The 12,474-nt window shown below is 35.4% G+C and overlaps 1 protein-coding gene across 3 annotated transcripts in view; it reads right to left on the reverse strand.

Moving 5' to 3' along the window:
* The window catches only part of GBE1 (1,4-alpha-glucan branching enzyme 1), a 172,298-nt gene that overhangs the window by 17,129 nt on the left and 142,695 nt on the right, over positions 1-12,474 (reverse strand). For all 3 annotated transcript variants that reach the window (XM_042788260.1, XM_042788262.1, XM_042788261.1), the window contains 2 exons: positions 9,037-9,221; positions 7,959-8,089 (listed from right to left, as the gene is read on the reverse strand). In XM_042788260.1, coding sequence (XP_042644194.1) covers positions 7,959-8,089; positions 9,037-9,221 — 316 coding nt within the window. The remainder of the gene's footprint in view (positions 1-7,958; positions 8,090-9,036; positions 9,222-12,474) is intronic.

Here is a 12,474-nt window from a genome sequence, read left to right on the forward strand (position 1 = left end):
TTGGTTCATGGTTCAGAGCCAGTTTTTTGTGGATGTGGAGGTTTTTTTGGGGGAGGAGGGGGGTGTTATTGGTTTGGGGGTTTCTTTGGTTTTGTTTAACATTTACTCACCTGATAGAAATAACACAAAAAGCTGCCATTTAGGAAACCCGCTGCTAAAAAATTGCAAGTTAATGAGAGAAGACAGCTCATCTAGGCAAGAAAGGTGACCACTTACCACAGGAGTTTACCCACAAAAGGGTAAGATAGAGTATCATAAGGAAATCAGGATAAAAGACAAGGATCACAAGTCATAGAATGGGATCGCAGGGATAGGAGCAACAATGACTCAGGCTGGAAGGGACCTCTGAAGTCAGCTGGAGGGTGAGACCACATTGCCCAAGGCTTTATCCAGTAAGCTCTCAAGAACATGAGAGGATGGGGCCTGCACAACCTCTTCGGGCAACCTGTTCCAACACTTGCTTGATGTCAGCACTGTGGACAAGTTTCTCTTAGGAAAGGCAAGATCTCCGCTATTAGACCTAGAGCTAGGAAAGTAGTACCAAGATTGCAATAATCCCCATCCCCATTGGATACTCCAGTTCAGATTTTAGATTGCATGTACTGGCACCATGATCTACATTTTCCCAAAAGCAAAAGATACCTGGTGCAGAATGCTATTCATTTCCTGGTTTTCCAAGGTATATTGAAAAAATTTTGGAAAAAGTGCCCAGATGGAGAAGTCACCAGTATGACAATGAAGATGATATATCACTTTCATGTACAAAGGCACTAGCTGGTTTGAGAAGTCAAAGGCACCAGTAATGAGCCAGGTTCAAGGGAATATATTCACCCTACAGAAAGCAAGAACAGATAAGCTGTCCTGGCAGCAATTTTCATTGACAAAATACTACCTGTAAAATCAAAGAAGAGGTCTTGGCAACAAGTGAAGACGAGAAGCAAAATAAGAAAAAGGAAAGCCAGGCACACCAACAGCTGTAGAACTGACAAATGTTATTCTCAAGATGGATTGAAAGAAAGGGAAAGGATACCAAAGACCAGCAATTTCTCAAATAAACCAATTTTGTAAAACCAAGCTATGGGCACAAGTGTATTTTATGAATTATTAATATGCACACAGAACAAGAAATACAGCCACAGATCGATATGGCTAATTAATGAACTTTTTGTTCACCTAATATCCTAGAAAGAAGCCTAAAGAAAGTGGAAACTACGTTTTCAAACTAGGCATAAATGAATACAAAGACAACAATTCAGAAGCTAAAGGGACAAAATATATGCTATTAAGACACATGAAGGAAAACAAGAAGTCAATCATTAAATGCACCATAAAAACAGGGAAGATGAAGGAAAGAACAGCTGCAAGGAGGACTGTAAAGAGCCTGAAGTAGTTAGGCCCTTTTGTTTTTAACAATTACTGAATTTCACTAAAATCTAGCATAATTTATTTCAAGATGAAGAGTACCTCTGGTTCCTCCTCTCCACACACTTCTAATTTTGGAGAAGACTACCGGCTCAACCTACAATTAAGAAAAAGTATATTAGAGAATATTTGGATGAATTTTCTAATTAAATTAAACACATTGGCCTACTGAACTTCAGCTCAGGATATTTAGAAGACAGTTGAAGTAATTTAGCACTCAACTCATGGCACAGAAATGAGGAAGAGGTGGGGTACTGTACCATTTTTCTTCAACCAAATACAGATGCTTTTTGCTTAAACTAAGTGTAAATTTAGAGATATGTAAATCCATATTGGTTGGTAATCATGAACATAAAATGCTGGTTTACTTCTATGCCAAGTTATCAAGCCTTGTTAAAAAACAAAAGGAAGGGGATAGATACATATAGCTTAATTTTGATGAGACTTCCAACACTGCAGAAAAAATGTTTAACAGAAGTCAGTGTGGGATCTTATGAAAGGGAAATGAGTTATTCTATTTCTAAAATCTTTAAACCCCTTTCCTGTTCTTTCTCCTTCCTTTCAGCCATGTTCCTTTTGAATAGAGGAAACAAGGTTTCAGTATGAAATTTTTACTGCAGACAGGGCTTGGAATCCAACCACCACCCTGCAGAAAGGTCTAGTCAGCATTAAAAAATAAAAATGGAAACCTATGAATGGTTTCCCTGTTAACATTAAAAATTGTATCTACAGAGAACTAGAGACAGCTGACCTAGATGTTGATTGTTCATCTATCTCAAAACTGAAGCAAATTAGGCAGAAATAATTTGTTAGCTCAAGCTGTCTCTCATGAAAAGGCTTCTGAAAGAGCATAATTCATGAAGCAGAATTCCAGCATAAGCATAGAAATGTTTTCCTTTTTCCTTCATGCAATGAAACAGAAATTGGGCAATAGCATATGCTACTCTATTAGTTACACAGACTCATACTGCTGAAAATCTGTGTGTTTTCCTACACAGATCAAAGATGCATTCCCACATTAGTAAGCTGCATTTCTTATTCACACCTATTAACCTTAACATATCAACTACCTTAATAGAATTTGGCATTTGGCCGATCCTAAATTAAGCCCTTTGTCACAATGTGCTGGGTATCCTCTAACTTCCAACAGGCAGGGACAGTTACATAACTGTACTTCAAAGCAGCCTGCAAAGCAGCATCTTTGCCTTCAGCAATTGCACACCAGTGACTCATTCAAGTGACCTCATTTTCTCATTAGAAGCTCTATGTGCTGGTTGCAAATGTCAGAGAGGCTGAAATACTGTCTTCCTTAAAAAATAGTATTTTTGAAACATTTTCATGCAAATATTTGATATCTCAAGTCTCGTCTAGATCTTTGCTTATGAACAACTCTAACTTCAAATGTCTACGCACCCTAAATTCATGCCAACAATAGGTGTACAACTCTGGTAGTCATTCACACTAGCATTGAAATGCTTTGATATATTATGCTATGTAAAAATGACAATATTTCTAATGACGTAAACATTTTTTCCCATGGCATTTTTTTCCTGCTTGCATTTTAGCAGTATATGGCAACATGAAATGTCAAGATACAGACACAAGCTAGTAGTGATGTGTATTGCTCAACAACATTTATGGACTTTCATGCTCACATATAAAATTAAAGTCTCAGTCCTTGAATACCTCACATTAGGGTATATCATCTCAGGAGAACAAGATGTAGAATGAAGCAACCCAATATCAAGGAAAAGAAGTCAAGAGAGAAGACTGTAACATGAAAGGGAAAGAAACGCTGACTCCAAGCCATCTGTGACTCCTCATATAGCTATTGACTGGTTGACTGTTCAGAATAAGAATTTCCAAACCAAGTGGGACTAGAAGGACTGTAATGTTTACTGACTACCACTTCTCTTATAAAAGTACAGTACGATTTGCTACTCCAACAGCCCACAAATAAAGAACAGCTGACAGAACAATGACATTTTCGATGAGATCAGAACAGAAGGCTGCCTACAAAAATGCAGGCCGGAGAGGCAGGAAGCTCTGTATCTTTTAACATACCCGGCAACGTTTCTGAGAAGCTACATATGGCAACAGCTTAGTAATATATATTACTATAATATACTGATATGTTAAAGCCATCCACTTAAAGGCAAATTTAATGACAAGTGTTACATGCACTAATTTGACTAATTCAATCCACTAAACAAACATAGGTAGTAAAAGGATTATCACATTTCCCACAATTCCCAGTATCATTCAGATAAACTTTATATTAAAAAGAATTTCATCAATATATTATAGCAATTTGCTCTTCAGGCTTATTCAGTAACTGCCTCAGAGTATCAATGAAAAATCTACCAATTTCTTAAAAAAACCCAGAGTAACAACAAACTCTTGTTTTTAAGTACTTCTGCTTATGTTTAAGTTCCAAATGGATCATAAAATTCATGGCGCTAAATTGAAGGACAAAAGTTAGAAAGAAAGCTAGTCAACATTAAAACACCCCAACATATTTAAAGAAAAGAGATACTAAAACTCAGCCTGCTGAATGGGGAAAAAGCCTGTTGGCAGGGAAAAAGAATGCTGAAAGCAACAACAGGAGGGAAATAGGAGCTGTTAATTTTGGGATATGCTTCATTTAAAAACTGGTATTATAAACAGTTCTTCATTTTTTCTATACTACAAATGTTTGACTACTCTAGAAGACTGACCTGCAATAAGAAAACTGTGATATTTTGTTTGTCTGATGCAAAGTACTGTTCAAGTCAGCTATTCTTGATTAATAGCTTAGAAATCTCAGCCAAGTAAGACTTAGTATGTCTAAAAGAAATGAATGCACATAATTTGCATCTCTCCTGGCTAGGTGAAGTATGAAGTGGACTTCTATGGACTTGTGTGGTTGATGAAATACTCGATACCTTTAATTTTCAGTTCTAAAAATAAAGCCAAATTCTTCTTGAATGGAGGTACCAAAACAAGCTTCAATCTCCTTTATGCTCTGAAAATCATGCTATCCTTTTCTTTTGCACTGTCTCACTTTTACCAGTCTTAAAAAGAATACAAAAATAGTGTAACTTAGCCCCTGTTTAATGCTAACAGCTTATATAGTTACCAACGCTACAGAAAAAAAGAAAAGTAGATCCAAATCCAAATCTGAACAGCAGTATCACCCACATGCTAACTTTAACATTTTTGAGGAAATATGAATAGAATACAGAATTTTTAGGGTGTGCTGCTACAAAAAGAATCAGAAATATTACACATGGACTCCTCAACTGTGAGAAGTGAGGCAATTTTAGTTACTCTCTTTCATCACATGCTACAGTATCTCAAATGTGCTGTCACTTAAGACCACGCATACAGTTCGTTACCACTACTCAGTAAATAGAGGATGCATAAGGAACTGCTGCAACATTATTCTGCTTCAGAGCTTGGTATCAGAGAAGTGTTTCAGTGGCTATCTGCATCTTCTCCATTCTAATGCCAAAGTATTAGGTATGTCTAGTTTAAGATGAAGTTTCCTGAAAATAAGCGATTATGATGATAACCATGTAAGTGCATTGTACACCAGCTATTGCTAAGATTTCAGAAGTTCTAAAATACACTTGATGGTAGTTCCACAACTCCAGGATTTTTCTTGGGTTAGAATCACTTTTATACAAATTGACAGGATAATGGAGAGCTTCTGTCTTCATTATCAATGAAAAGATACTGAGAATGAAATTGTTAGATACAGTACTGCTTAGCTTTCTCCTAGACAGAACAGAAATGAAAAGTTTAGGTATGTTCAAGGTGTTTATTGCCAACTTATTGTCCAAGGACTTTGCTAGCAACAGGCACTAAACATAAGTGAGATTTTTATGGTGTAGGCATCAGGGTATGTTGTCTTATTTGAGGCATGCACTTTAGAAAAGAAGTCCCAACACTTCATGTGATCACTTTGGATGAGCACACAGTGACCTTTTAAATATAGATAATAAATAAGCTTCCCAGATAAAGAGAGATCTTAACATAAATGGGAGTTTTATTTCAAAGGCCAAATACAAAAGCAAAAAAATATAGATGCTTATGAATCAAATCAAAATGCTTTGACCTGAGTTAAACTTGCTCTTTCCTTTTCACTCCTTTGTTATTTTCTTCTCTTTATCTACAACAGTTCAAGTAGAAATATTATCATTTTTATTTTAACAATCAACAGAAACCAGTGCAACTTCCTAAATTTTGTTTCAGGAAAGTCTGATGAAGATACATTCAATCTGCCTTTGTAAGCTAAAACTACAAATCTGGGAGCAGCTAAATTATTTGTTCAAACAAACATGCCTAATTCTAGCAAAGGGTCTTTATGAGATTTTTTTTTTTTTTTTTCAACTGAGGAGGTGTTTTTATTCTCCTGGCATAGGAAACACTGCTGTATTCACCCTAAGGGACAACCATGGAAAACACTGCAGCTTTTGAAACCTGAAGATCATTTCAGGCCAGCTCTGTGAACCAGAAGTTGCACAATCTCTTGTGATATGTCTGCCTAAGTACGTGTATTATTGAGAACGACTTGCTTCTTCAGAATCTGAGACACTGGAAGGAAGAGAAGATTTCTACCTTCGGATTTAAAATCCAAGGTTAAATCAGGATGAGAGCCAGTTGGCAACTGTTCCCTCCTGGAGGGTTTTCAGGAATTTCCCCTGGCTAATTCATTGAACTGCCACAGAGTAAAATTAATAAGGGAAGGTCATTGAAAAGGTGATTTATGGGAAGATTCTACAATTGCGATTCCCAAGTGAGAACGCTAAATTAAGAGAACTACTTCCTCTCAGGGTTGCAAACAGTACAGCACCGTAAAAGGGGACAGACACTTCCTTAACCAAATGAACAAGGCTTTTAGCAGAGGTGAAGGTGCACAATGTTTCACACAGAAGAGCAGCAGCATCATTTAAAGCCCTCCACTCCCACCAAAGGCAGCGGAGCATGTCACACACCGAGCACAGAGAATCACAAAAATCCACTGTTTGCTTGGGGCAGGAGGGGTTAGTCAGACAAAGCACCTTAACAAAAGCAAATACACTGTTGGTAACTGTCAGTTCCATTAGCAGTAAAAACTTTAGGTTAGTGAATGAAAAGCTAATATGGATCTTTATGCTTTAACAAAGGCCTTTTAAATTTAAACTATCTATAACGTATGATGTAAATAAAATTATACTGCACACACTTAAAAGACAAGGATGTGTACTAACACTAGTGTTAAAAAATATGATATAAACTGCAAGTATGAAACATGATCTGTATACCTTGTTTATATTATACTTGTTTTGAACACAATTGAGCTGTTGCTAAGTTTCAGTATGATTCTCAGCGAATCAGAATAAGGGATGTAAAAAATTCCTGATCATCTACTACCAAGCGAATAGTAAACATTTTCCAATGAGCTTCTGCTGACATTTAAAAAAAAAAAAAAAAAAATCAATTAGGAATGACTGTTTCTGGCCAAGATACAGTAGAAAGCTGTTTCAGTGTCCAGAGTAAATGAGCAACAGATCAACTTACTGAAACCTAACTGGGCCTTGATTTGCAAAGTAACACCAGTGAAAAGCAGATTTTGCAATTTGCTTCAGAAGAGCTATCATAAAGCAGCCTCAGCTGAAACAGGAGTAACGTGTTCAGGATTCCATACAAACAGTAAATGCTTAATTTATAAGAAGAAAGGAGATTCTAGTGGTGTAAAATAAATACATGAAATGTGTCTGAAATGACTGAAAAATTGAGAGCACTGATAAAAACCAAAAGGCTGCTTATATTAAATAATCAACAAACTGGTCATAAAAATATTTCCATAAACATAATGAAAGCCCGAACAGTTTCAGAAGCCTGAGCACAGCTTAATCTCATCTTAGCTGTAGCCAAGGAGTAGAATTTTTGTAACAATGTGTGCAGGGCATTTACACAGCCAGGAAAATAATGCCTAGGTATTCAATTAATTTAGCATAAATTAAGTTAGGAAAGCAGCCTCATATATAATTATAATTAAATACAAACATGATGAAGATGTGCTATGGAAAAGAAAGAACATATATAAAAGTCACTGGGTATGGTTTTAAAAAAATATTTCTTAAGCATTTCTGAAAATTGAACCTCTAGCATCTTTGAAAAAGAAAGGCAGAAAGTGAACAGAATGTGGATTGGATTTAATCATATCAGTAAAAGTATCAAAGCAAAAATTAATGCTAATTCTGTAACGTGTAGTCCTTAACACTGAACTTACACCTCTTCCATGTCCAGAACTCAGTGAATTTCATACATTTCATAGCCTTTAAATTGTGATTATTACTTTTGGTTTCTACTAAATTATCTCTTACGAAGAAAGCAAATTTCTAAATTATTTTTTTTGCTGTATGTTAAAAATCAAAGCAAGCTGATGACAAATAAGTGGTTTCTTATGTTTTAACTACAGTTTGCTTTCATATTAGAAAACAGAAATAAAATCGGTTTTCAACTTCTCAAGCTTTTCTGTACAAGCAAAACAGTAAAGAAAAGGATATTTTCCTGGAGTTTCAATACCCACTCTGTAGTCCACGTAACTTTGATACGGATGGAAGTTGAAAATAAAAATGAGACCTGCTCTCTCAAATGCTATGACCTTATTGGATTCATGCTTTTCACTCACATAGGCCTAGGGAAAAAAAAAAATCCAATACTATAAAATATTTAATTTCTACCTGAATTAACAAGAAAAAAATACTGTTGCTATGCCTCATTGTGAGTAAAACAGTCGAATATCCAAGCAACATACATAAGGGCATTAACATGTAAACTGAAATGGTTTACCTACATAATGTCATATAAAAGTTTTGATTACTAAATGGTAGCTTGCTTTTCGAGGTAGAAGCACATTAGATATAGAGCACTTGTTTTTCTTTTTTTTTTTTTTTTTTTTTTTTTTGTTTGTTTGTTTGTTTTTTTAATCTGTGTGAGGAATAGCTTTGATAAATCACATTAAACTCCTGCACTTACCACATCTGTTCTGTTTGGTAAAGCCATTCATAAATAACTAGACATACATTAAAAAAAATTCTTTAAACCGGATTATAACTTGTATGAAATAATTAAACACTGAGAAATTATAATAATTGAGTTGCTTTGATAAAAAGTACAGTGCAATATTTGGGTAAAAAAGGCAAACACAAAAGTGACAGGTTGAAGACCAGGAGACTATAACTTACACTATACTCTACTGGAAGTGTTTTCTCAGTAACAGAGTAATTATTTATATAAAGTAAATTGTCAGAACGATTTACACTTTCCCAAAGCAATCCTTGGATTGGACTACAGACAATTTTATAGTCTGCTTTATCCAATCTGCAGTTACTAAATAAAAATAGCAAAAATAATAGAAAAAGAGCTTGCTATCAAGCTAAGAGGAGACTGTTTCAGATTTCTATTATCTGCGGAAGATACTTCAGTGACATGTTTTGACAACTTGAAATATACGGTGGGGCATTACGCAGTGCATAATAAAGTGCTGTTTAAAATTTCTGCATGCAAATTTGGTATTATTGTTATTCTGAACATGTACCCAACTGGTGACTAAAAACTTATCATTTAGTTTATACAGCTTACCGGGGGAGATGCAAGCCAGCCAAATTTTTCCTCCCATTTATTCATATCTCTATCAAATGCATTTAGGAATCTATAGCGAAGAAGATGATCCTCAGTAAGATTAAACTGTCTTCTGGCATAGTGGTAGCTCTCATTATTCCCTCTTCTGGGGAAGTCAAGCCATTCTGGATGTCCAAATTCATTACCTGCATTTAAAAATATTAAGGATCTGTGAAATCATGTGCTAGAAATACACTAAACCCACAGAAGTAAAATACATAAGTATACTTCCTTTCTACAAGTTTTAAATTCTAAATAACTTTCCTCATATATAAATTGGTCATTTTATTATTAAAATGTCTCAGAACTTTCATTCTTGTTAACAGGTTTGTTTGGCCAATAAAACTACCAGAGCAAAATATCCACAGACTCCAGGGGAAGTATAAAGTACTGAATGAATTATAACCTCTATGCTATCATGCCATGCTTAAAAATTTATCATTCCCGTCCTTTAATAAAGGCAACAGAAATTCAGTCAACCAAGATACAAATTTTACAGTTATTATGAAACCTAAAAATATCACTTTGACAGTAGAAAGCCATTGTTTTAGAGCACTTAACAGAAATCAGTGCTACAATTCACATAATCACAGAGACAGAAATCTCTTCTCAATTAAACTTCAAACAATCAAAAGACCAGCTGGATGCACGTTGACCACTTATTTTGACTTTTTATCCTCACTATAAATATTGTTGTTCTTGTTTCCAGTCATATAAAAATAACAATTAAAAAAGATGACTTGAATCTTGGTTCCTAATCTCCTAGAAAGATTCAAAAAGACATCCTAGTTCAAGTAGCAGGCTAGATTACAGAGAATAAAGTACAACACTTAATGACGATGCATTCAGTATTTGATATGAAAACAAATAACTTGCAGGGTATGACAACTCAGGGATATAACTGTATCCATCAATTCAGCAACCTTGCAAGGGGAGCTCCTTTTCCAAACATAACAATCAGTGTCAAGAGCACCAGAGACACCTTCCAGACTGGGATGAAGATGATTGAGCCCTGGGTTCCTGTGCCTGCTGGTTCAGGTCCCTTTGTGTGTGTGCAAAAGCCACTGTATTTCAATTTGGTTTTCTATAGCAGTAATGCTTCACAAGTTTGTCAGCCTCATCCTGATTAACTAGTCCACACAACTACTGAATAGACTTCACTTTAAGAAAAGGAATAGGTTTATTCAGACTTCGATCAACCTCCATTAAAAAAGAAAAAGGAAGGAAAAAGGTTGTAATGTAGTTAAGAAAAACCTTAGCTTCTCTTATGTAGAATCTCCAAAGCAGATCTCAGCTGTCAAAGCTAACGATTCGCAGCAACACCTCATTTGGGACTCAATATTTTGAATTACTCATGTATCCAAGGTTTTCTTGTTTTTTATACTGGCATTATTACATTTTGAGACAAAACCAAATGGACTTAATGGTTCTAACTTGTCCTATAATCTGCTGCCTAGCAGACTCTCAGTCATTTTGGACTATTCATTTTACACAGGGTTAAAATGTGTTAAGTACCTTGCAAGTTAAACACACATTTCACAGCCTATGACACTTGATTCATCACCAACATTTCAGAGATTACACGTAACACCTATTCACCATAAAACAGAGACAACAAGTGGTGTACCTGGAAACATGTATGGAAAGTAATATGATCAAGTTTAAGAGGGTTTCTATTTTTTTTTTTTTTTTTAAAAAAAAAAAAAAAAAAAAAGATCCTAACATTTCTACAAGCAGTTACTCAGGTTTTGTCAATAAACTGGAGGTCTGTGGGCAGATGAAGGGCAGGGATGCTGAGAGAAGGCAAGCGCTGTTTCCTGGATGGATACCCTGCGTGTGCAGCCACCATCTGCTGTCTCACACAGCCTGCGCTGCCTGGAGGGCCTGGAGGATACAGTTAGCAGTGACAGCTATGAATTTAGATTTTCAAAGTAATTTTTGTATATTTCCATGCTTCATGGGAACAAAGAAATGAACGGAGAACAAAAGAGAAAGGCTGCATATATATTTAGGAGAATCCTTCACTGTTCTACCTGTTTTGTAAACAAACTGACAAGTTGTAAATTAAATTTCCCATTCAAAAGCTAAGCCACTAGATTTCATATTCAGCTCAAAACCAGAGACAAATATAAAAGAATCAGAATCACAGCAGGACTTTGAAAATGACCTTGGAATAATGCTGGACTGAGCTCTTAAACTGTACTAACAATACAGTATGGAAAATGAGGAAAGACACTGCTACAAAACAGACACTGTATCTAACCAAATTCAATATTCTCTTAAGAGCTGGGCAAGGTATTACCTTCTTTTGTGATCTGTGCACTATTGAAAAGATAGACTACATGAGATAGCTCAGTTAAAAATAGCAAAAAACATCAGAAAGTCAGAGATGATAAGTATCTTGAAAAGATAGCCAAGGAAATTGTACCCATTTGCTCAAGAAAAACATAAAAATGGGGGAAATAAGCAATAGAAGATAGAGAATAAATTAGACTAAACTAGCACATCGTTTCAATAGAGTATTTCACTGTAAGTAGAGTGTATCTCCTTCGTGTTTATACCATATACTGACTTTTCCACCTCCCCTCACTTTGTCTATATCCCCACCATAGTAACTAGTATTGTTTGAATGCTGTTTTTTGTTTGTTTGTTTGTTTTTTTGTTTTGTTTTTTGTTTTTTTTTCAAAGAACAGTAGAAGTGCAGCAAAATACAAAAGTAGTGTTAATTTCCTAACTATTACTTATAGCTATTAAGGGACAAAGGAATTTAATACAGTGCAGCAACTTGACCGAAGACTAAATTACTTGCTGATGCCAGAAAAGTATGTTGAACATCTAAACACTGACTGCTCACACTTTAAACATCTGTTTCCACTGACAACTTCTGAACAATCTACTCATGAGCCTTTTATACAGGTTGCTTGATTTTAAAAGGGCCTCTTGATTTTTCTTTATAGAAAGAAAAATAGAAGTTCATAAATTATGACAGAACGAATTCAAGTAGGCTTTTTTAATTATGTTTTCAAGATGCGGTATAGGGAAAAAGAACTAATATTTAGGATGCAGGCAGGCCTTCCAATAAAACTCCTGAGAGTGCTTCTACAGTTGAGACACATTAAGGCTATGCATCCTTTAACAAGAATACATATACTACATTTTGGTTTTAATTGCTCTTTTTTTCTGGTTCGATTTTATAACAAATGAGGGGAGGGTCTGGGAAAGGGAAGGTATGGGTAACTGACCAGCACTTAATTCTGGAGATAACTAATGGTACCTGTGAAGCATGTGCTGTCCCCCATCCCCATGTTCCACTTCTCCTTTCTAACAAGAATCAGCAACATTCACTTCTTGACAATTGCAAAAGCCTCTAAGCATAGAATTACTATTGGGATTTCTTTT

The sequence above is a fragment of the Tyto alba genome, unplaced genomic scaffold (genome assembly GCF_018691265.1).
Source record: "Tyto alba isolate M040663 unplaced genomic scaffold, T.alba_DEE_v4.0 Super-Scaffold_14, whole genome shotgun sequence".
Classification (NCBI taxonomy): domain Eukaryota; kingdom Metazoa; phylum Chordata; class Aves; order Strigiformes; family Tytonidae; genus Tyto; species Tyto alba.